The 24,858-nt window shown below is 44.4% G+C and overlaps 1 protein-coding gene across 1 annotated transcript; it reads right to left on the bottom strand.

The window, feature by feature from the left end:
• Positions 1-6,356: 6,356 nt before the first annotated feature.
• On the bottom strand, positions 6,357-24,406 carry LOC119431361 (ER membrane protein complex subunit 4-like). The gene is made up of 5 exons (XM_037698850.2): positions 24,249-24,406; positions 23,421-23,529; positions 17,783-17,936; positions 14,233-14,390; positions 6,357-7,204 (listed from the first exon to the last, which is right to left on the bottom strand). Exons 1-5 carry the CDS (start codon positions 24,314-24,316, stop codon positions 7,166-7,168), a joined length of 528 nt encoding a protein of 175 aa, XP_037554778.1. The 5' UTR covers positions 24,317-24,406; the 3' UTR covers positions 6,357-7,165.
• Positions 24,407-24,858: the final 452 nt, after the last annotated feature.

Raw genomic sequence — 24,858 nt, forward strand, 5'->3', positions numbered from 1 at the left:
CCCCAAGTTTTTATTAATGTCGCATAGATACAGTAAATAGGAGCTGGCCTGGCACTTTCAGTGCATCTTCTGCACCCTTCACACATCGCTTATCTTGACTAATAATTGTTGCTTTTCATAATTTTCGTCTGTCATCTTGCCTCATTTCCTTGTGAAGACATCAGCAGCGACACTGAAAACTCGCTTGATGTATGCGCTGCAAGGAAGGGCGGTGTTGCAATTTACGAACACCATGTACAGAAGGTTGTGGTTACTCAATGCTGCGACGGTCGTGTTTGGGTCCTCTATGAAGTGCAGTGCTTCATTGTTACTGGGGCTCGAAGAAGGCACTCCCACGTCAGTGAAAAGCTGAAAAATCTGCGTTATGTGATTTTACTAGCATTAATGTCCAAAGTGGTTGTCACTATCCAGATATACCAGAACCAGTTGAATTCGTCAGAAAACAGCTGGTGTAGTGTTATAACTTGCGGAAACAAATACTGAGGATCCGGGTTTGCCTGTCTGAACACGCATATCCAGAAGGATGCTGTGTGGCACAACCGCAGGCATTCTACTGTAGTTCCTACCACGTTCAAGTCCTCAATGCTGCAACCCTTGTTACAGCTTGTCTCTTCAAGAGATAACTGGTTATATGTAATTGGTTACTGAAAAAAGTAACTGAATTACAGTGAGTGTTGCCAAGTAAAAAATGTAATTGATTACAAGTAATTACATGCAATTCGTTACATGTAAGTCTGCTGTACACCTACATAAGGGCAACGCGGTAATTTGCTGCTGGCTGATCGCAGCAAATTACCGCGTTGCCCTTATGTAGGTGTACAGCAGACTTGTATGTAACGAATTGTATGGAACGGTGCGCTCCCCCACCTCGGCCGAAATGTTAGGATCGCGCTCGCTCATGCGGAGCGTTCGGAAAGGGACTCGGTCGTGGTCACTGACTCCTGGGAGACATGTTGCATGTTTCTTAAGGGGCACATGACTGCGGCTAGCCTCGTGATAATCCCCAAATTGTTCAACCACCGCCATCGCCTACTCTGGTGCCCGGGACATGCGGGGGTACAGGGGAACAAACAGGCTAACGCCTTAGCTCGAGCGTCTACTAACCGAGCGATGGCGTCCTCTTCGAACTCCAACCCCTCACACTATCCCATTAATTTAAATGTCAAAGACATCCTTGCTCATCAACGCGGAGTCCGCAGAAAATACCCGCCGCCTCACCGACAACTTAACGGGGAAGAGGCCGCCGATTGGCGCAAAATACAGACCGAGGTATTCCCCCATCCAGAACTGCTAAATGCCATGTATCCCACCAGCTATAGGGCCACGTGCCCTTGGTGCGGTGGCATACCTACACTAATACATGTAACCTGGGAGTGTACTAAGCACCCTCATAGGCCAACTAATAATATCTCAATGGAGCAGTGGGAGGCACAGCTCGCCCGTTCCGGCTTGGCAGGACAAAAGTCCTTAATTAGCCAGGTCAGGCAGGCGGCAGAGGCCAGTGGGGCCCTAGACTGAGGGGCTCCCGACCACCGCTATACTTAAAATATTTTCAAGCCAAATAAAGTTTCTATATATATATATATATATATATATACATAAGGGCAGAAATGAAGCTTTATTGAATTTCAATCTCCCATCAGGTGCTACTGAACGGTGACTGCAGTCATATCATCCACTACGAGGACATTGGTACCAATGAGATGTGCTGAATTTGTCCAGCAGATGCTCCTTGCATGATCATTTGGCAGCATTTTCAACATCCTGTGGACATACCTTGCACGTGCGTGAGGGACATCATGGCCACAATGCACGAGTACGTCGGAGCCTTTGTTCGCAGATGACACTGTGCGACATGCAATGGGCAGAACGCCCACATAGCAAGGTCCGATATATATGGTGTGCACACATATGCACACATCAGTGCAGTGTACTCCTCATTTTTCTAGGCTTTACTTCAGGTACAAGTGGCACAACAAACTAACCAATGTTTCCAAACTAAATTGCGGCACAAAATATGCAACGTGATGTACACGAGCTCTGGACATGATAGCTTGATTATAATTTGTACTTATGAGGAAGCAAAATTCTGTCATGAGGAGACTGAAAAACAAGGCCTTTGGGAGGTCAACTATTCATGTGGGGCCTAAAAAATGGCCAGATGCAATATCCTTGAGGCATCATCCTTAGTCCTATTTGCCTCCGAAATGGTGCACAGATATTGGGACACAAGGATGTCCCACGGATGAAGTGTTTTCATTGGGTGGGTGTTGGGGTGATGGTGAGAGGTGACAAAATAGGGTCATAAGTGTGACGTTGATTGCTTTGTCTCTTAATTGGGGTTGGTCCGCTTCATATATGCTAAGGTGAGCACAAGGGTTGTGGTATGTCTTGAGTAAGTAGGGGGATGCCAGTGTACTGAGCTGTGGCTTGCACTATCCAGACAACTTTGTCACTTACGTAACACCAGGTAGTGCCACAGTGTGAAGCTTGAAACACAGTGTGTTTCAAGCTTCAGCATGTCAGGCCTATACTGCATCATATAGTTGTTGGGCTGGTCATATCACACAATGGTACATATACCACACATTTTTGTACACATTCATGCATGCTCTAAAGCATGTGTACCCTGTTGCATTGCTTTTAAAGGTGAATCAACATTAACTATTACATCAGTTCCAACTAATGGTAGCTGGGGACATAAGTATAGTCTTACATGCCTCGTGTTTCTGCAGACGTATTCATTAAGACAATGCAGTAGACGTAATGTTGACAACACATCACTCGTGGCAGTGGGTGCAAGGAATAGTGCAATAACCAAAACTTCAAGTAAGCTTTATTTGAACTTAGCTGAACTACTTAGTTGATGACATTAAAAGCTGGTGTTCACTGAAGGCATGCTTTTACTCAGGACTCCTGAGCGTAGTTTCACAATCAGTCAAAAGATGTAGTGCAAATACATTGGTGTTCCAAATAGTGTATAAGAAAGCTTTGGAGTAAAATGATACATGTATCACCACTGCACTGATGCCACATGCATTAGATGCATGCCTCAAAACTGGGGCTAGTCTCGGGACTCCCCTTCTAAATCAACATGTCTTGAGCACTCACTGGCTTCAATTCCTGAATTAAAACATGCACACTGAAGTCATTAAAAAGTGCATTCGAGTCAAGCAATTGAGCACGGCGTTTATATTCCTTCATACTACATGTGTAAAGAAAGACGGCTCAAGGAAGAGACAGACTTTATTGACAGTAGCCAAAGAGAAGCCTCAATTTGGAGCTGTTTCATTAACACGAAGGCATATCAAATGGTCAATTAGCCATTTTATACTATGCACTCCAGGCTGACGCTTCTTTTGTTCTCCCACTGTTAATCACAGTTACACGCAGCATCTTTCAATTGGTCATTCAGTGGAAACATGAATGATTACCCATCAGGACGTTACTTACTACAGTGCTACATAGACTTTCTAGTTGAATGCAGAGAGAACTAGCTGATTTTCTCTCAAGTTGCTGTGATAAACTTGCACTTAAATTGCAGTACATACAACGTAAAAGTGATCCCGCCGCGGTGGCTCAGTCAGCTAAGGCGTTGCGCTGCTGAGCACGAGATCGCGGGATTGAATCCCGGCCGTGGCAGCCGCATTTCGATGGAGGCGAAATGTAAAAAACGCCTGTGTACTTGCGTTGTAGTGCACGTTAAAAAACCCCAGGTGGTCAAAATTATTCCGGAGCCCTCCACTACAGCATGCCTCATAATCAGAATTGGTTTTGGCAAGTAAAACCCCAGAAAGAAGAAAAACGTAAAAGTGATAGTAAGCCAAACAAACTTAGCAGTGTTATCTACTCCCGATACAAGTTTTTTGGTGGTAATCCAAAAATATTTTTGGATTAAGCAATTCTCATAACCTTTTCTGTCCGCTTTACTTAAAAAAGGGTTTGATTTCACCATTAATTAGAATGAAGTATGTGCTAAGAGGCACAATCTGCATCTGCATGAACAGTTACATGCATAAGACACTTAAAGGGCCCACATCTTGTCAATTGCATAACAGCTACCATTGTAGTTATTGTGAAAACAACAATATTAATGGAACAGGGCTATAGCAAGATGCACAGAAAAACAAAACAGTGTGCACTGACAGTGGCATGTTCTGTCACACAAGTCCTACCTGTTGACACCATTTTCACATTGTCATACCACTTTCACTGTTATTACATTTTACAAGTGCATTTCCATCTTTCATGCATGATATCTGACATGCATGTGGGGGAGATCTCTCTGTGAAACATGAAATACCTAAACACATCTTAGAGATTTCTGAAGCTTGACAAGATTAGATAGTTTTCTTCACTGTGTCCAGGGCCACACCAGACAAAGCACAGTTGTGCGTCTCCCCAACCTTACACTTGACAACCAGCCACCTTCCCTCTATCATTTGACGAATGATCACATAAGTTCGAGGTATTAGAGAGTTTTAGAATAGGGGCAAACGTTTTGGGGCCCCAAAGAAATAGCGTCGACACCACTGCGCATGCGCGAGGCGCTAACTGCGTTTGGGTTTTGCGTTGGGCACACTATTTCGCCGATTTAGCGGGAGCCCCAAAAGCAGCCCCAAAAGCTTTGCGTCAACAAACATGGCGGCACCCGTCGAAGCGGCGGCTCTCCGAGTACCAAACTCGGCTTGATTCGTGGTAACGCGTGAAGTTCGTAAGCTAGGAGAAGTGACTGCGGTTATCGCTTTCTCTCAACTAACGTGTGTAATGAAGATTGATTCATTAAACGCCGCTGATTCTGAATTCGATTTCATGGCTCGTAGGCCTAACGTGGATTAGCTTCATGGAGGAAGGAAAAAGAACTCCATGATTAGCTTGGCTGGTGAAGGCACGTCAAGTTGGTTACTCAAAATTAGGCGCAATAAATCGCTTGCTGCTAACAGAATAACACCTTAATTGCAATTAAACGCAAAACCACGAAAGTCAGAATTACTCTTCCTATCATAAAATGGTATAGTTTATTTTAATATTTAGAACAGCTTTTCTTTGACACCGTAGTGGCGCTGCAAGTGCAAGACGCTATTCGCAGACGCAAAGCCCTATTCTAAAACTCATCACTCTTGCATGCCCCAACGCTAACACCCGCAAAGCTCTTTGGGGCCCCTATTCTAGAACTCTTATCTAGGCGAGGAGCTGCAGTTCTCTCCCCCACTGCACTCAAAGAAATTAGCATCAACACCATCACGATTGATCAATGAAGCAGCCCTTGCTGGCTGACACCAGCAGAATAAACATCTATTGTCAGTTGATGAATCAGCCTCATTTGTTGGTCAGTACAGCTTGGCTTATTCCTTGTGCTATTCTGTTAACATGAAGGCCATACCAAGTAAATTCCAATTTTTTCTATTATGCATAAAGGGCTATGTGCAAACACTAAATGAGGCTAACTTGTTGCTTACGTTTTAGGACTCTTATTTCCTCAGTGGGAAATGTTGACTTATAGCAGAGAATAAATATTTCCTTTTTTTTTAAATGTTCAATCTAATTGCACCACTGATGAAAGTGCTGTGAAACATCAAAAGATTTTGGCAATTTGTGTCCTTCCACAACAGAAAATTTTACAAAAGTTGCGAAATTTTTTTACTGGAAATTCTTTTTTAAATACTAATAGAAACTAGCCACAATCAGTCCTTGCTGCAGTTCCCAATGTTGCAGCAGCTGTGCAGGTGAATTTTTGTCTAGTAGTTTATTCGGATGAGCCTTCAAAATTGGCAGAAGACACCTACTTGCTATTCCAGATCTAGCAATCTCAAAATTTTCTACCGAGTTTCCCTTAAAATATGTACACTGCCAGCACACACACTGCAGATGGATTTCACAACCAGGGTACTATACTATAATTACATGTTCCTAACGTCGACCAGGAAGCCACTTGCAAACATACTTCATTGTCATCATTTGCAAGCAACATTTATGTATCACGAAAACATTCACTCCAGGCAAAAAAGATCTACCAGAAGTTTACATTAGTGTCTCACTTAACATTTTCTGAGTGCCACTACAAGTAATTATTCTTGCTGGAAAATTATGGGTACGCAACTCCTTCAAACAGCATTGCACGATTTGTATGGATAACGATTGTATGGACAGCATGATATGCAGATACTACTATAAAGCAGCCCCTCTTGCATGTGGATGCCAAGAAACTGATGCTACAGATGCCCGACTGGTCACCAGGGCTTTCAGGAGTTGCAAACATTATATCACAGGATATATACAAACAAGTCTGAGATGACCAACTGAAGCATAATTTCAGCAAGGGGAAAAAAAGAATAATGATTTTAAAAACGACAAATCATTTTCAAATGTTTTCATTTATTTACTTCACAAGCAGCAGGTGTGCGAGTGTCAAGCCTTTTGCACCTGCATGACAAACTGTGTACAAGTTCTTTCAAGTCCTTGGAAAACTGGCACAACAATTTGTACATCTTAATCAACATAGATACACACATTGCTAGTGTCCTACAGTCTTTTTCAACAACAAGCATTTTGCTAAAAAATCACATGCCCAACATAATTGGCAATACAAAGCAAAAAAGTAAATCAAGTCAATAATAACATGCATCAATAATTTTTACTCTATCTATGCACAATAAATTCAATGTTAAGCAAATTGCACTAAAACAGAGCTGCACATTAAATGGCAAGCTCATTATTACGATGCCATTACTGGTAGTGTTCTATAATATGTACAAAGCCTCAGGTCTACAAATGAGAAAAGAAGGCTCCATATACTATAGCTTCAGCTAAAATTACAACAGCAAAAGCTGTGCAGAGCTATTTCCTCTGCATCTTCATTGGTAGAATGTGCATGGAAAAAAACGAGCACGTCATCATCAATACAGAAAACTTGCTATCCTTCAGGTTTTAAAAGGCCAGACCCATGCAGCATTCTAATGGTGAAAGAGCCACTTGTGTGTATATCAAGCTTTACATAAGCTGCAAAAAGTGCTGCAAAAGTGCTGATGTATGTGCATAAGATGTGGGATGCATACTGTTGAAGCACATGCACACAGGATAAGTGAACAGTACAAAACAGACATTCAGTCCCGGCATGTGCACTTTGTTTACAACTTCGATCAGCTTCATGGCCAGGTTCGTTGGTTCATGATAATATGATACCCCCTCCTGAATGTTCAATCCTCTGAAAGAGAAAATACAGATACCATCACACACTGTTTTATTATCACACAAATGCATGTTTTATTAGCAAAAAGAAAAAAACATACACACGGAACGTGGTGCTAACTGCTATAGAGCAAGAATGAATAAAGATTCCCCCTCCCCTCCCCATTTTTAATATTAGTGCTACCAGCTATTCATAAGCAATATTTTCAATGAATGCGAGGTACTTAACTTCATTTTAAAGCACCAGAACATTCCTTCAAGGGAGAATAAAAAGGAGACATGGACAACATGCGTGCAGATGTTGTCCATGTCTCCTTTTTTATTGTCCCTTGTGTGAAAATTCTAGCACAGTTAACAGTGTGATGCTGTACCAACTAGCCCCAATTGAAGCCTTATTTAGAGCACCCTGAAATCTTGTGCACCCGAGCAAGAAAAAAATGTAATGGCTATGATTTTTAACATACATCCTTTGACCTACACACAGAAATCCATTCTATTTACTTACAGAAGTCACATGCAAGCGTGATGTGCTTTTGAATGTGAATCACTCGTAGAACTGGTTTTAGCACGTAAAACACCAGAAAGAAGAACTGGCATTGGCCGGAAGAAGTTTTTTTTTTAATGTGACAATTTTGTGTTGTTGGCACCTTCTATAGTCAACGCCACATCAAGAATGCAGTGGAAAGTGCCTCGAAGGTTACACGTATATGTGCACCAGTGAATTTCCTAGTCTCTTTCTTCTTCCTTTGCATTCATGTCCCTGGGATTGCTTTGCTCAGGTTCTTCATCGTTCTTTTTTTTTTTTTTTGTCATATAACTGCACACTCTCCTTGCTGAAGGAGCTTTCTTCATCAGGTGCAACTGGTACCCGTGTCGGTGAAAGAATCAACTAGGACCATACAACCTTTCAGGTGTATCTTCTAGGCGACGTAATGCCATCAACATGTGCACTCACACAGATGCACTATGAATGCATTCTTGTGTCTACCACATCCTACATGGGAAAGGCAATAACCCTTTGTGGCGGCCTCACGGTTGCACAGCAGCAGCCAGACACCCTCTCCCATCTTTGACTTGGTAAAATCTTATCGCATTGTGTGCGGGAAAGGGAAGTGGTGCGAGGAGGCGCAACTGATTCGTAGAGGCTGTACGATTAGAAAATAAAGTTACTTGTTGCTTGCTCTTCAGGGACGCACTACTTGCTTCTGTCTGATGATTTTCAGCCACACTCGCGTCCCACACAACATTGGTGACCCGGACGTGATGTTAAGGGCTATGGGCACACCTCAAGGCACCGAAATTCCGACACTCTCCGGCGTCGACATCAAACTGCCTCCGTTTTGGATTTGGACTGCGGATCCTGCATTGTGGTTCATTCAGGTAGAATCACAATTCGCTGCACGGCGCATCACAGCAGATTCCATGAAATACCATTATGTGGTGAGCAGTCTGCCCCCGTCAACCGCTAGCGAAGTTCGAGACCTGTTGCTTTCTCCACCAGCAGACAACGTTTACGAGGCGTTGAAGGCAACACTCATTCACAGGTTCACGCCCTCCGAAAGCCAACGGCTACAACAGCTTCTTCATGAAGCCAACCTCGGCGACAGAACGCCAAGCCAGCTGCATCACATGCAGCAATTATTGGGCAGCAAAGTGGACGGTTTTGACAGTCTGCTGCTCCGAGAAATAATTCTACAGAAAATTACCCCGAACGTCAGAATGGTCATGACTGCCTCAAATGAGAACGATCTATCCAAACTGGCCGAGTTAGCCGACAAGCTCATGGCGGTAGCTCCCACATCTGTCGCGGCCGTCACAAGCGAACCGTCTCCCCATGAACAGCTTCAAAAGATGAACGAAATCTCACATCTCGTGGATTCCGTGGCCGCCCCCCATACTGCGTCATGGTCAACCAGTCAGGGTGCTCCGCAATCGCCTACAAAACGCCAAAAACTATGTTGGTACTATCGCAAGTTCGGCAATGCTGCACGCAATTGCGTACCACCCTGCGAGCGCTCGGGAAACGCCCCGAGCAGGCGCTGAGGGCGACCAGCGCTTCTTCCATGCAAGAACGTCGCTCATCAGTCTTTTTCCTAACCGACCGCAACAGCGGCTTCTGCTTCCTCGTCGACACAGGCGCCGAAGTGAGCGTACTCCCAGCACTGCCCGCGGAACGCAAGCGCCCGAACACATCGCCTCTGCAAGCAGTCAACAACACGGCCATCGCCACGTACGAAAACCGCTCCCTAACCGTCAGTCTGGGCCTGCAGAGAACACTACAATGGATCTTTATACTAGCCGACGTGAAATTTGCCATCCTCGGGGCGGATTTTCTGCGCCACTTTGGACTGTTAGTCGACGTGCATAACCCGAGGCTACAGGACCCTTTGTCACAAGGAATGTAAAAGAGCCTTCAAGACATACACCGCTCAGCACTACGCTGATCAAGCCAGCAGGCCCTCTTCGCTTTACTTCCATACTCAGCAAATTTTCTGACCTGACACACCAGCGCCAAGTGGGATCCCCAGTAAAACACAACGTGTTTCACCACATCACCACAACTGGACCACCGGTTCACGCTCGACCACGTCGATTGTTGCCTGAAAAACTGGTGGTGGCAAGACAGGAATTCGACCATATGTTGGAGTTGGGCATCATCCAACCTTCTTCCAGTCCTTGGGCCTCTCCCCTTCATATGGTTCCTAAGCGATCATCGGGTGACTGGCGTCCGCGGGGACTATCGAGCGCTGAACAGTGTCACAACGCCCGACCGGTACCCCGTGCCACATATTCACGACATACTGGCAGGTCTGCATGGGGCCAAAATTTTTCAAAAATTGATCTCGTGCGCGCATACCGCCAGATATCTGTGTCACCGGAAGACGTCCCCAAGACTGCTATCACTACACCCTTTGGTCTATTCGAATTCCTGCGCATGCCATTCGGCCTTCGCAACGCGGGTCAAACGTTCGAAAGGTTTATCGAAGGTGTTCTACAGGGCCTCAATTTTTGTCACACCTACCTGGATGACTTGCTTATCGCGAGCACCATGCCAGAAGAACATGAAGCGCACCTGCAGATTGTTTTTCGGCGCCTATCTGAGCACGGCGTTATCGTCAACGTGGCCAAGGGTGAACTCGGCGTGCCTGAGTTATCATTTCTGGGCCACATCATTTCGAACTCGGGAGTACGGCTACACCCATCTAAAGTGCAGGCCATACAAGATTTTCCACTGCCAACCACAAAGCGCCAACTATGCGAATTTCTCAGATTGCTAAACGTCTACCGCCGCTTTGTGCCTAAATGCGCACATATCATACAACCACTTCACGGACTGCTGAAGGCAACGCAAGGATCTTCGAACGACCTGCCTTGGTGCGAAGAAGCGAAAAGGGCCTTCAACCAAAGCAAGCAGGCCTTGGCAAATGCGGCTCTCCTGGCATACCCACAGCCAGGAATTCCCCAGTGTTTAATGGTCAATGCCTCAGACATAGCCATCGGCGCCGTGTTGCAACAGCTGAGCGACGGCACATGGCACCCAACTGCATTCTTCTCGAGGAAGCTGACGCCTACTGAGCGCCCCCTACAGCACCTTCAGGCACGAACTGCTAGCCGTCTACTCAAGTATACGCAACTTCCGGCATTTCTTGGAAGACTTGATCCGCCCCGGACCGTGAACGAAAGGGGAGAGGCCGAGGAACCCCCGTCCCAGATACGACGCGCAGCGTGGTGGTGATGATCGATGACTGATCGCCGAGCAGCTGTGCTCGCGATGTTTATTCAATGCGGTAAACCAATGTTGCCCACCGAGCTTCGGCGGGCCACTGAGCCTAGCAGGCCAACTAAAAATATGGCTGGGGTTACGTCACACGATCGTCACACCCCCTTACCCCCAGTTTGTTTGTCCACGCAAACAACACAAACAAAAAGTGTTAACCAGGCGAGTAACGATCCGGTGGCCTCCGCTGTCGAGTACTGCGCCTGGGCAGAGGTGTTGACGATCCGGGTGTGGCAACGGCGGGTGCTCCCTGAGCGTTGAGCTGTGACCTGAGGGTCACAGCTCAACTGAGGGTCAGGCTCCCTGAGGGTCAGCAGTCACCGGCCTTGAAAATGGCGCCGAACTTGGTAGTGGCTCAACTGGTGCCGCACAACTGGCGACGCTTGCCCCCTCTGGTGCTTCGCTGGCAGTGACCGGGGTTGCCGTTGGCCCCCCTGCGGGCTGGCCTTCTGAAGTGGCGCCCAAGGTTGCAGGCTGGGTCACGAGGCGAGGCCGAAAATGGTGGGCGTGCCGGTGCCACGTGTTCCCATCCGGCATGCGGACGAGCAGCGATGAGGCGCTGGCAGGAGATAGCAGCGTCGAGTTCATTTTAAGCGACCATAAGCCGTTGACCTATGCTCTACGCTCTATGCATTCGGACGGTGGCACGCACACGGTCATGAACTTCGGCAACTGGCATACACCTCCAAGTTCACGGCAGACAATCGCTACGTAAAAGGGAGCGACAACGTCGTTGCCGACGCCCTGTCGCGGAGCGCTATAAACTTCGTCAACGATCCAGAAGGAGTTAACTTTGACGCGCTGGTGGCAGCCCAGAGAAGACAAAGAGCTCCTCCAGACGCGCGTTTCGACCACATCCACCTCGACATTGTCGGACCTTTGCCGCCTTGCCAAGAGCATGCCTATTTACTGACGTGCATTGATAGATTCACGCGCTGGGCGGAGGCCATACCTATAGTGGATATCACTGCTGACACGGTTGCCTGTGCTTTTTTGCACCACTGGGTTGCTCGTTTCGGTGCACCATCCATAATAACAACGGACCGTGGAAGGCAGTTCGAATCATCACTTCTCGCCAGCATTACACGTTTCATTGGTGCTTCTCGCATCAGAACAACCACCTAGCACACGATTAACAACAGCATGGTTGAGCGTTTCCACCACCAGCTCAAGTCTGCGCTCGCCGCAACAGAAGAGCGCAACTGGATGGAGGCACTACCACTCATTCTCTTGGGAATCCGGACAGCTGTCAAGACAGACATCGGCTGCAGCGCGGCCGAACTCGTCTATGGAACGACACTACGCCTTCCAGGAGAATTCTTTACGGGCAGTCCGCAAGACGGCTGTACAGCTACCGCAGCCTATACACTTAAGTTACGAGACATAATGGAAAACCTTTGCGCTACGCCACTGCGACGGGCAGCGCCATGCGCGGTGTACGTACCATCAGAACTCGGTTTGTGCACACACGTGTTTGTGCGCCATGACGCAGTTCATCGGCCACTCCAACCACCGTATAACGGGCCATTCCGAGTGCTGCGTCGAGGTAACAAGCAGTTCACTATCGACGTGCGCGGCCGTCACGAAATGGTATCACTCGATCAGCTGAAGCCAGCACACATTGAAGATGCAGACACCGTTTCACATGCAACGCCATCTGTGACACCACCCTCCAAGGCTCTACTCGTTCAAACACGCCAAGTCACAAGGACACGCAGTGGACGAGTCTCCAGGGCGCCCCGTCGAATAGACTTGTGAACAATTTAAATCGTCCTATGAACGTTCGTTAACTCGCTAGCAGGGGAAGTGATGTGGCGGCCTCACAGTCACACAGCAGCAGCCAGACACCCTCTCCCATCTTTGACTCGGTAAAATCTTATCGCGTTGTGTGCGGGAAAGGGAAGTGGTGCGAGGGTGCGCAACCGAGTCATAGAGGCTGTACGATTAGAAAATAAAGTTAGTTGTTGCTTGTTCTTCAGGGACGCACTACTCGCTTCTGTCTGCTGATTTCCAGACACGCTCGTGTTCCACACAACACCTTAATGTTTTTGTGTGCTACATGTATAGACTGGCCACTGAAGTTTACGGGACATGAGATTTGCAAATAAGCTGAATTACTGTGAAACCTGGGCACACAGCCTCAAATTAGAAGTTTTAGTATGTAGCAGCGTTTGCAACCTAGCCCATTAAATTAAAAGCGCCTTGCCTTAGCACAGCAGGTAGTTTGTCAATTAGTAACATTAAGTAGATGTCTTCCATGTTTCAATTCAAACCATGTTTCCACCTACGTTTCAATTCAAATCATTCAGGTTGCCTTAAAGAACGAGCTTTTATAAGCATGCTACTTTTTTTGTAGTTCTTTTGCAAGATTTGAAAAAAAGCCTGCAGTATAAAAAGTTGCCATGTGAGAGTCCGCTTGCATGTCTTAGCAATATCACTACACATATGACCCCCTTCTTTCCATTAAAAGCTGGTGCACACTAGATTAAAAAGTCTTTCTACATGTGTTTGCCTTGAACTTGATGTGAATAATGATGGGAGTTGAAAACATTAGGTGATGCCTTTTCAGTAAAGAAATGGGTGACATTCTCTTTTACAGCCAAAGTATTGAAAAGTAGAAGGATGCAAATGAGCTTTTCAAAATGCCATCTGTTATTTATTAAATGAATACTGCAGGCCACAAGGCCCAGCAGGAGGAGCAAAAATTCAAAAATACAGCAACAGGTCCAACTGTTATGATGATGCCAATGCAGACAACACTTAAAGGCTTCTCTGTCTGCATTTCATGTGCTCCAGCACATCATCTTACAAACAAAATGGAGCAAGCATACTTACAATTGATCTGAACTAAATTTTACTTATCCAAGTCAACTACATTTTCACTGATTTAATCTACTAACCCAACAAATTTTATCACACATGCAAAACCAACTAACAGGGATGCATTAGTGCTCGGGAAAATAGGACACACATGACAGAGAACACGTAGATGCGTAGTCCTTGATTCAATGCAATTCTCCCAGCCTAAGAACACCTTGCTTTATCCATTCAACAAGTTTGCTCTGTCTGCATACATGTACTGCGTGGAATTTACTCCAAGTGCTTCCTCACACCAGTGCAGACGCACTTTCCACCGAGAACTTTGTAGTTATAATTCAATTTAAAATTGCCTAGCATAGTTTCTCAGGAGCACTTTAATTTCTACTACCCCTATTATAAAGCAATGCCAAGTAATAGCCAAAACAATGATAGGCCAGAAAACTCACTTGGAGAGGCTCTACAAAATCCAACCAATCAGATGCGTGCGTTGGCAGTAGGCCCATCGATGAACATTTATAAAGAGCTAAGGCCAAACATGCCAGGTTGCCAAAAAGATAAACTATTTTCTGAAGAATAGCTTGGCCTCCTTCAATCATCTTGAATGCTGCATAGAGAAAGAGAAAACACAATGCGTAATCACAGGGCTAACTGAAGAGTGTGCTACTCTCGAGAGTTTTAGGTGCACGCACGCACACCCCACACAGACAGACACAACAAAAAAGAAAAAAAGAAAATGTATTCTTCTGGTGTACTAGTCATACATTCTATTTACAACAAAAATACCCTGCTGCATAAAATTTTCATTGCACCATATCATCAAACCTAGGCCCCTAGTCCTTTGAACACAGAAGATTTACAGTATAGACCACTTATAACGTGTATAACCGCTTATAGTGCAGGAACGAATATAGTGCGGTCTTTTCAGAATCCCATTAATTTTCCCATAGCATTCTATGTACACACGTATCGCTTATAGTGCAGTTGCGGGAAACGAAATACCGGTTACAGTGCGGCTGCCTGGGAGTACGGAAGTCGGCGGAGGCGGCGAACGCTCCCCTCAAATGGGCGCCCCAAGGAGTGCTTGAGGAAGAAAGAGAGACGAAGTGGAGGAGAAGGGCACGTGGTGCGAACGAACAGCCAGTGAGGCTGAAACCAGAATCTTGAGTGCGAGTCGTGAAATATCACGGCGCGCATAACGAGCGAGGGCCACAAAACTGCCAAGGCCGGACAACGCCAGCTTCACGATAACGGCAGTAAACGAAACTTCAGGGAGCGGGCGGCGCCGGCACGGCACGGGGATGGGCGCACGCAGAGACCGTGGAATGTGAGGGAGGAGGGCGGCAGGGAAGCGGATTTCGCCTCGGCAACTCCACCGCTTCGGTGGCTCCCCTCGCCCTCCCTCACTTTCAATGGTCACCGTGCGCGCTCGCCGCCGCTACAGCCGGCCCGGCGCCAGCTCCCCGAAGTTTCGTTTTCTGCCGTTATCGGGAAGCGGGCGTTGGCCGGCCTGAGACAGCGCCGCTGCTTCCCTCTGCGCCGTAGCCGCAGCGTACAAGGTCAACATGTGACTAGAAAGTAGAGGAAGCATAAAGGAGAAAGAAGGGTTCACTGCCATTTTCTACGCGTGACTACAGTAGCGTGGCTGAGACGTCGGCACGTAGACACATTTCCGGCGCAACGCAGTATCGGAGACCTTGCCATTTGAGAGAGGGTGAAATTTCCGCCGCATTTTTTTTCTTTTTTTTGTTTTGTTCACGCGCGACATTGCGGGGTCTCTTAAGCTTTTACTCTATGGCGGTGCCGGCGCAATGCTGGTCGGAGGCGCCGCCGCGTGATTTCGTTCGAATTAACGAGATTCGACTGTAAATTGAATGCAAACGTTCTAACCGCATTCCTCGACTGTCACATACGGGTGGTGGCTCGGTGCACATATTTTGCATATGTGCGGGCCTTGAAAAATGTTGCTTTGGTTATAGTGCGGTACCGCTTATAGTGCATATATTCGCGACTCCGGCGACTTACGTTATAAGCGGTCTACACTGTATTTTCAATTTGCCCGCAAGTTGTTTTACAACAGCATGTGCCTTTTCTTGTACATAAATCCTTGCTTGTAAAAGCCAATCATTTCACTCCAGCGATGCCACAATGGACATTAAATGGCTGTGGCATTCTGTGGGTTCAATACCCGACCATGGCAGCTGCATTGTGATAGGGGTTGAAATGTAAAAATGCTCATGCATCATGCTTTGAAAGCACATTAGCGAACCCCATGCGCTCAAAATTTATACAGAGCCCTCATTCCACTACAGCATCTCTCGTGGTCCTAGTGTTGTTTTGGGGAATTAAACCCAATCAATCTATCTCTCGAGCAATACTCAAACAAAAAGACAAAGCAGCAGGAGGCGTTCCTATCACTCTATTCACTTCTCTATTAAAGCTGTCAGACTGCTGAAATTTAAGTAAAATGTAACAATATCTGCAAGCAAATTGGCCTAAAATGGTGAGTTTGCTAACTATGGTAAACATTAGACTTTGAACACAAAGGCAAGTCAACAAACTCTCAATTTTAAAGTAAGTTTTCCAAGTTGTCACGTCGCGAGCCATTTGCTGACGTGCCTACATGCTGAGAGAATATGCCCACTTCCTTTTTGATGACCTCACAACTAGCAAGTACAGCCCTTTTTACTGCAGTTCAGAAGTGCTTAGGAATTTGAAATAACTCCTACACACTAAAACACCTCCCTGAAATTGTCTGCAAGAAAAAAAATGTTCCAAAACAAGCTTATACATGCAGTTCTGAATGTATCTTCTTTATTTCATTATCGACAGCAGGGCACAATATTTGCCCCTAGAAGTTAACGAGAGAAACAGAACGCCTTAACAAGTTCACGGTTCTTCCACTTCAGTGTTAATGCATATTACCTTAAAGAGGCAATTAATTTTGTCCATTGAAAATTTAGTTTCACCAAATTTTTGCATCTTCAGAATCACAAAAAGGCACTGCTGCAAAAGAGATTAAGAATTTTCGATGCTTCAGTGAGTTTACAGAATGTGGACTCCACGCGAGAACTCTCAACAGGAACGTCAGATATGAGAACATCAACTATTTCATGACTAGCATACTTAAAAAGCATCCATCCAGCCACTTGAAATATAAGCTGGGTGTAAAATATTATGAACAATGAAAGAAGTGAACCAGCTACATGATGACATACTGTTACCATGCCCCAAACACATACATGTCTACCTTCCAAGTGCTTTTACTTGGATTGCATATTGTTCGCACTTAGAGTACAGGGCCAATCGCAACCGTTTCAAAATGTTTATGACACATTTTAAATATCACTGTTTACGTCAATGCATTTGACGCATTACCTTGGCAAGCACAACTGTGCACACAACACCTGAAGGGGATATATACGATTAATGAGACCTCCACCATAGAAATTAAGCAGTTATGGCAGCTGCAGAACCAGAAGTGTTCCTCAGGCATACATGCTCTTTCAAAGAGTTGAATAGCTTGAAGTAGCAATGCAACTCGGTACTCACTACAAGTGTTACAAAAATGACTGGCCACACTGGATTTTGCATTCTTTTCTACCACTCTTTGGCACACACACACACTTCGGCATACTTAATTAAGGAGAACAGTCTGTCTATACATGGCAAAGCATATAATAATACTAGCTAAAGGTGCCAACATGATTCGACATTTTCAATTATTAAACCTTTCAGCTTCATTCAGAATATCAGTTGTCGTTAAGGGGGTATGCAGTGACAACAGCGTGGTTGCAATTGTGCTTTACAGCTAGCATTGCTAAGAGCTGTAAATATGGCAACAGTATGGTGTCTGTGAAACACTGCGTGTGCAACACTTTTATAAGTTCGGTTCATGAAATGAGCTGCTACACGTGCAAATTATATTTGTTGGCTATCAGAAAACAAAAACACTACCAGCAAGCAGTAACATAAGAAAAAGTAACGTGAATAACTTACTTGACTGAATTGTTAAGAGCGCTTTGACAGGCCTCAAGAACAACATTCCCACCATCATGATTGGGAAGATTGAGATAGAATTTCCAGCCATGTACATAATGAAAAGGTTCATAGGCACCTGCTTCCATGGAGCCAAAGCTACATCCCAGGATTTCTGTATAACACAAAGAAAATTCCATAACATAAACACAAATGTTAAAGAAAATGCAAGCATATAGCACAGAAAATATGAGCCACCAAGTGCGCAAATACCCTAGATGCATACAAGAAAACTAAAGCTGTATTAAGAAGCATACACTGCCACAACAAGCAAATGCCTCCACAGTGATAAAATCACTTACCTTATCATTTGATTCATGCACATAAAAAAATTTGTATTCCGGCTTGATGATGTCTTTTACCATGAAGTATTAGTGAAACCATCATTGTTTTCTTTAACTCCCTCAGCAATTTGGCCATTACGGACGCCTTTCTTACTGTTTCAGTTTTTATTAGTTACTAGGAGTTAGCACGAGTTAAGTTGTAGGCTCGGTTTGAGAGATGAATTAAATTTTATGCGTAAGTGTCAAATGACCCACCGAGCAAAATGCAGCTCCACGGACGTGAAACCTGGGGAGGTGCGAAGCATGCAGTGATGCACCACTAATGGGTTCATGGTTAAGCAATGGCTCATAACCCCTTAAACGCGGCCTCCCCATTACGACAACAGAAGAGAAGTGAAATTCTATGCTGGAATGATGAGCGGCAATGCACCCAGCTGATGAAGACGACAACGACGAATGCGGGAGCAGTGGCACGAGCACGTGCCGAGCGCGAGTCGCTTGCTTTACCGTAATGACGATGACAGTAGACACGGACAGCCCCAGCGCATGAGGTTCTTCGCACCTAAAAATACGAGCTAGCTGGTATTCCATAGCTTATGGTATAACAAGACCAGAGACAAAGATATATGTTTGTTATAGCACACACTATGCATTTGAATATCTTTTTGTGATTATATACATGAAACAAAATTTTCTAAGAAATGGACAAGAAATGGACAAGAAAAGGACAAATGATATAACATGTGCCAGCAGTGCTTATAGGCACTTGACCCTACTGGCACCTGTACAATTTAAATGTGCTTGCACCGATGCTCTTCAAGAGACACCAACAGGAAGATTATGTTGAGCTGTATTAGTACATTATGCTTTCACGATACCCATAAATTCTGGTAGAACGTTATGCAATTCGCATTGAAGCAATGTAGCGACACACCATATTGCCGTCACATACCTGTGTAATGTATGAAGCGTGTATGCAGCTGGGTTCCTCTCTTGCGCTTCCCACTAAACATGCTGTGCCATCAGCGCCGCCGCCGTGAAGTTTGCATGTGGCGCATATGTTTATATTCAGATGAGGTTCTACCCCACGATGAAGAAATTTTAAATAATTTTTTTTTTGTCATACAAGAGTGGCGTCAAAGTTGGCATCAAAGAGGTTCATTGCACAGGGGAACATACCCAGTGGTACATGCAAAGTGACCCAAGTTGGCATGAGAGAGGTTCTTTGAAGGGCGGTACATACCCAATGACTTAAGTTTGTCCAATGGTTGGTTTCGAACCCTGTTCCCTCAGCACAGAAGCCTGATAGTGTACCCATTAGACTAGGAATACCCAAGTGACCCAAGTTGTGGGGAAAACGGTTATATAGATAGGCAGATAGTCCCCTGAAAGTGCGTGAAGTTCCCAAAGAATGCTAATCCCATTAAATATTACTTTTATCAAGAAGGAGGCTTGATAAGGCACAAAACATGCAAAAACAAATATTTTATTACTTTTTTTTGGTAGTGAAGAGCGGCACATACCCAGTGACCTGAGCTGAGTTAACAAGAATTTAATTCTTACAGTGAGAGGGGGGAGTTAAGAAAGAATATGTCTAGACTAGTGTCTCTCTAATGACAAAAGTTCCATTCCCTTACCACTGTTGCTAACTGCATGACCATCTTGAGTTGAGTTTTATTACTCACTGCACTGTGGATTCTGCACTTTTCTTTTCATCAAATTTTTGCACCCATGCATTGGCATATTCAAAGGGAATATAGTTTGTTTTATTATTTTTCTTGGCAAATCAAGAAGTTTCAACTAAAGCCGCCATTCAGTGTCCATTGGAAATCACTCAGCTAGCCACATGATGAAACTCAAGATGAATTCCTGGCCATGAAGACAGCATTTCGACGTTGGTAGACCGCAAAAACGCTTATTTACTTGGATTTAGGTGACATTAGAGGAACCATACGCAGTGAAAATTCATCAAGAGCCTTCCACTATGGTATTCATCTAGAAACTGCAGCGCACACACACTATGGTATTGCAAAGGCACAGCCCCAGTGTCACTTATTAAACCCCATAAATCAAGCATCAACAAATTATTCACATAAATTTTACATCAGTACAGCAAGCTGCAGTCTAATGGTCTGTATGTAGGCATGCAAGAAATATTTTCCATTCTGCTGAAAATAAGTTGGTCTTGTTGGTAGCACCATGGTTTAGCAAGGTGCTACCCCTCCCTTTTCCTGTGTCATTGACAGGCCTCTGTCGCCAACATCTGAGGTTTATTTTAAGGTGTTTCAAGCTTTTCACTTGTTAAGTATTTTTTTCAGTCGACGAAGCGCTTGTTATATTATTGTTCGTGCAGGCGTCCCTCTGCTACTGAATAAATAATATTTTCGCTTAACTTCTGTGAAAGCTGATATTTAAGAGAAAAGCTAATTCAAAAAGAATTTAGCAAACTAATCTCCATTTCTAACGTTATATGGGCAGCTTTTGCCAAGAGAATAAATATGTTGCTAAATGTTTGCATTGCTTCCAACTTTGCTCTGCAAGTATTTACAGCTAAGGAACTAGTATGACTAGAAGTGCTCGAAAACATTATAAGGTTCTTTTAATAGCATACTGGGAGAAATAATGATTCATGGAGTTTATATTCAGAGCTTAAGACGTCCTGATAAGTTAGTTGGTAATTCATGACTTAGTTATAGGAGCGCACCCGAAAAAACATGAACACAATAAATGAGGGCTCCAAAGAAGCTTTTGTCTGCTTTTTTAAGTGCATTGCCTATATAACTAAGCTATATTTAGAGGGAATGGGGTGAATATTAGTGGCAATAATAAAACAAAATTCAAATGTATTAGTTTATTATTGAGAAAATGACACTTTTTAAACCTTAGTTTTTTGGCTGTGTAGAGGTGTTATCAAAACGCTCACAAAGTTTCCCCGCTGCCCTGAAAGAAGCAAAGGTGGTAGCAATTCTACATTTGCACAGAATGGGTGCCATGTTATGGGCGACGTGTACCAAAAGCTTTACATGTGTATTTTAAAAACCGTGCAGGAAGTTTGTGCAACGTCCTGAAAGAACTCAATGTGTCACAAAGTTGACATTCAGAGGGAATAAGGGGCATATTATGAGTGATGGATGGACAAATTTTCAAATCATCATCATCATAATCAGCCTACATTTTTGTTTTGTTTTTATGTTCACTGCAGGACGAAGGCCTCTCCTTGCTATCTCCAATTTCCGCTGTCTTGCGCTAGCCAATTCCAATTTCCACCTGCAAAATTCCTTATTTCAACACCCCACCTAATTTTCTGCTGTCCTCCACTTCTTCCCTTGGTTCCCATTCTGTAACTCTAATGGTCCACCGGTTATCTACCCTACACATTACATTTCAAATTTTCAAATAGCATCAGGCAATTACGTAGTTTGTGAAAAATTTCTTAAGCAAGTGCTCGAAAGCGTTATATGCCACTATCAGCTATGTTTCCAAGTGTTGCAAGATTTTTCTGCTTCACACCGAGTTTACATTAGGTGAAAACAGAGGGCAATTTTAAGTGTAATGTGTGGTGAAACTTGAACATTTCTCACTGTGGCCAGCCGCCACCAACAACAAACACACGTGATGTCACTCTACTAACCTGCCAAGGATGACAAGGCCGCTTTTGACGAAGACCAATCAAAACATTGGCCAGCCTTTCTGAGGCACTTTATTCCTGTTTATAACCTCTATACCACAGTGTGCTACTCCATTTGTCAGCCCCCTTCTTAACTTTGGATTATATTTATCCATAGAATGTTTTTCTGGAGTGATATTTATTAGAGGACGTACATACAAAAATGCGTTTATTGTAATGTCAGAAAATAGACACACACACACACACACACACACACACACACACACACACACACACACACACACACACACACACACACACACACACACACACACACACACACACACACACACACATATATAGAGAGAGAGAGAGAAGAGAGGGGGGAGCTTGTTGGGCCTTAGCAACCCCCTGGGAAAATAAAAACTCTCCCGGAGGCACCTACTTTATAGTTATCCTGAAGACCTTAATCCATCTATTCTGCAAAATTTAATCGCCGAGTTTCCCACACATTTCTGTGGAAGTTGCTTGCACAGGCGATCCTGTGTGAGGATTGTCTTCAATGGAGTCTCTACCTGACTTGAATTGCTTACTACAAAAATTTCCTTTGTAGGAGGATGGGGCAGACTGGTCAGAAGCTGCAGCCATGTGTCCGTGGATTTCCTTCGGACTTCTCCCTCCTTTATTAAAAAGTTTATAGACTAAGCAGCGCTGCAGATCAAGTATACACATATTTGCCGTACACAAGGGTTCTCCCAATATCTTGTCTCTTCGAACGTTAGATACACACTGAGAAGCTACTCAATATAAGTAACCTTTCGACTTGTTATCACAAGAAGCCAAAAAAACAAATTGTTTGTTGGCTTCTTATGATATGATAATAAAAATCGGGCCCCTCGGTTCCCTTTCTTCTTCTCGTTCTTTCGACTTGTTGTAACATGTCCAGACTTTGCTATATGTGTTGCTTTACTCGCCAGGGAGCACAACCAACAAGATCAAAATGGCAATATTTTCATTCAGTAAATTTGTCAATGCCAAAACAAAATTTCTTTGCATAACTTCAGCAAAAACGCTCACCCCCGTATTCAGAGATGCATCTTAACTTGAAGCCTGTGCCTGACTTGATATAAATGATGGCTGTTGTGAATGTGCCGAAGGAAACACAATGAGCGCCCTGGGCACGTTCATGCCAGGCGTCTTATATATCAAGAATGGGCTTCAAGTTAAGATGCACCTCTGAATACGGGGGTCAGTGAGGTAAAATCCACATTGGAAAAGCGAAAGCACACGCTTTAAGTCTGTAAATGATGTTTTTAGTCAGTGAACATGAAATTAAACAGTGCAACTGAAGCTTTTGCAAGCATTCCGACTGCTTTTCACCGGATGAGAAGGGACATGTCTACAAGACGTCAATGACTACTGATTGGCGGCAAAATGATGCAAGGTCGGCACAATAAGTTGCAACAAATTATTGCAACAAACTATTAAGGTGAAAGATATCAGCATTAAGAAGATGAGGAAGGAGTGGGTGAGAATGCGTGGGCAAAGTTGAGCAACCGCATCAAAAAATGCAACAACATATGGGAAAAGATTACAGCTCATGAAGGATGGTTTATGCACATACGGCATTTTCATGTTATTTTCACGTCTTTTGCCATGTTCTCTATATGATCGATTGCGAGATATTTGCACTTAAAAGATTTCTTACCTTCACAATAAGGTTTGCTTCTGTCTCGCGACTAGCTTCACTGTGCCCTTGTCCAAGGGATGAACTAAAGCCCGGAGGTGATGCCAGCTCCGTCACTCTTTCAGTTCGCCTGGAGGTCAAAGCAGAAACATGGCGTTACATTCAAGTCTCGTTTATTAATCACGAAAGAGTAATTGATGAAAAGTACAACACAAGGGCGCCAAACGTCGGATCCTATCTGTGACTAAGTAAAAAAGCGACACGCTGCACCCATTTATGCTATCAAGGTGACCATCTACGTGTTCAATACAACTTTCATGACACAGTTCCGACAGTAATCATTAACACATGATTTCACTGCACCATATTTGCAAGACATAATCGATACCACGATGATCATGAACCAGACGTACGCAGCTTGTGCGTTTCATGAAACAAACTGAAGGCACTACTGACAGCGCCTGCAGGAACAAAGATTGTCACAGCTCAGTTCAATTCCCTACGCCTGCAAGCGCTGACACTTGGAAATTAAATCCCGGTTGCATTTCGCCCAGGAACACATGGCCGTGTTTTATGTCTGAACTAAGAAAACACAAGGAACGGGCAGAGACACCCATGAAGGACAAGCCTTTTAGGCTTCAAAAGTCTAAGGAGGTAATGTTTTTTGCTTAAAAATGTGGTCATGAAACTATTTCGCAACGTCATCAGTGAGCACAACTCCGCTGCACCTGTGCGAAGAGAAAGAAGCGAAACAGCAAAACAAGAGTAGGTAGGTATACACATGCTCAGCATAAGTTCAAATTAGCGCTACAAAAAGTCATCGTACGCAGTACCATTGTTTGTACTTACCTCTGAGAAGAAGCAAAGGACCATTTATGCCGCTTTGACGGTGCTCTGCTCCCTAAACTTGCAGCCATTTTAAGTTGATCACAACGTTGTGAACCAGCAATTCGCCTAATGCGCTAAAGGTTTTCACATTTGATTGCTGGAATGCAAATAAATTATCCTGGCACTTGTTAACAGCTACAGAAAAACTAAATATAGTATTTTCGTATTAAATATTTAAGTCACAGTACGGTTACTTTAAGTACAATAAATGTTTCAGTTTCGTTTTCGAAAAAAAAAGCGCCAAATGTCTCCGGCGTCTCCGGGATGCAAAAAACGAATAAACCCAATGTTGATGGCAACCGCTTCTTTTTCTTTTCCTTTTCGTATTTCATTCGTTTTTTCAGGCAATTTCGGCATACAGCCCCAAGGTGGCCACAAATGACGTTAGGATTAAAGATCGCGCTCCCGCCGCCCCGATGAAAGAGAAATAAGCTCGACATAAAGAAAGAGAAATAATAATAATAAAAAAAGAGTTGAATTCTAAATCGAGATAAAAAAATTGCCCGCACGACACCGGTGTTACGGTGCCGGTGTAAATGACGCAGCTTGTTTGACTCAGCGAGGTAGCAGT

The sequence above is a fragment of the Dermacentor silvarum genome, chromosome 1 (genome assembly GCF_013339745.2).
Source record: "Dermacentor silvarum isolate Dsil-2018 chromosome 1, BIME_Dsil_1.4, whole genome shotgun sequence".
NCBI classification, from domain to species: domain Eukaryota; kingdom Metazoa; phylum Arthropoda; class Arachnida; order Ixodida; family Ixodidae; genus Dermacentor; species Dermacentor silvarum.

Excerpts from the sequence above, each read along its gene's own strand:
- LOC119431361 (XM_037698850.2), bottom strand. The coding sequence starts at position 24,316 with ATGGCTGCAAGTTTAGGGAGCAGAGCACCGTCAAAGCGGCATAAATGG. Across the intron at positions 17,937-23,420 it reads AAGCAAACCTTATTGTGAAG|AAATCCTGGGATGTAGCTTT; the intron begins GTAAGAAATCTT and ends TGTGTTATACAG. Across the intron at positions 14,391-17,782 it reads GCTCTTAACAATTCAGTCAA|CATTCAAGATGATTGAAGGA; the intron begins GTAAGTTATTCA and ends TTCTCTATGCAG.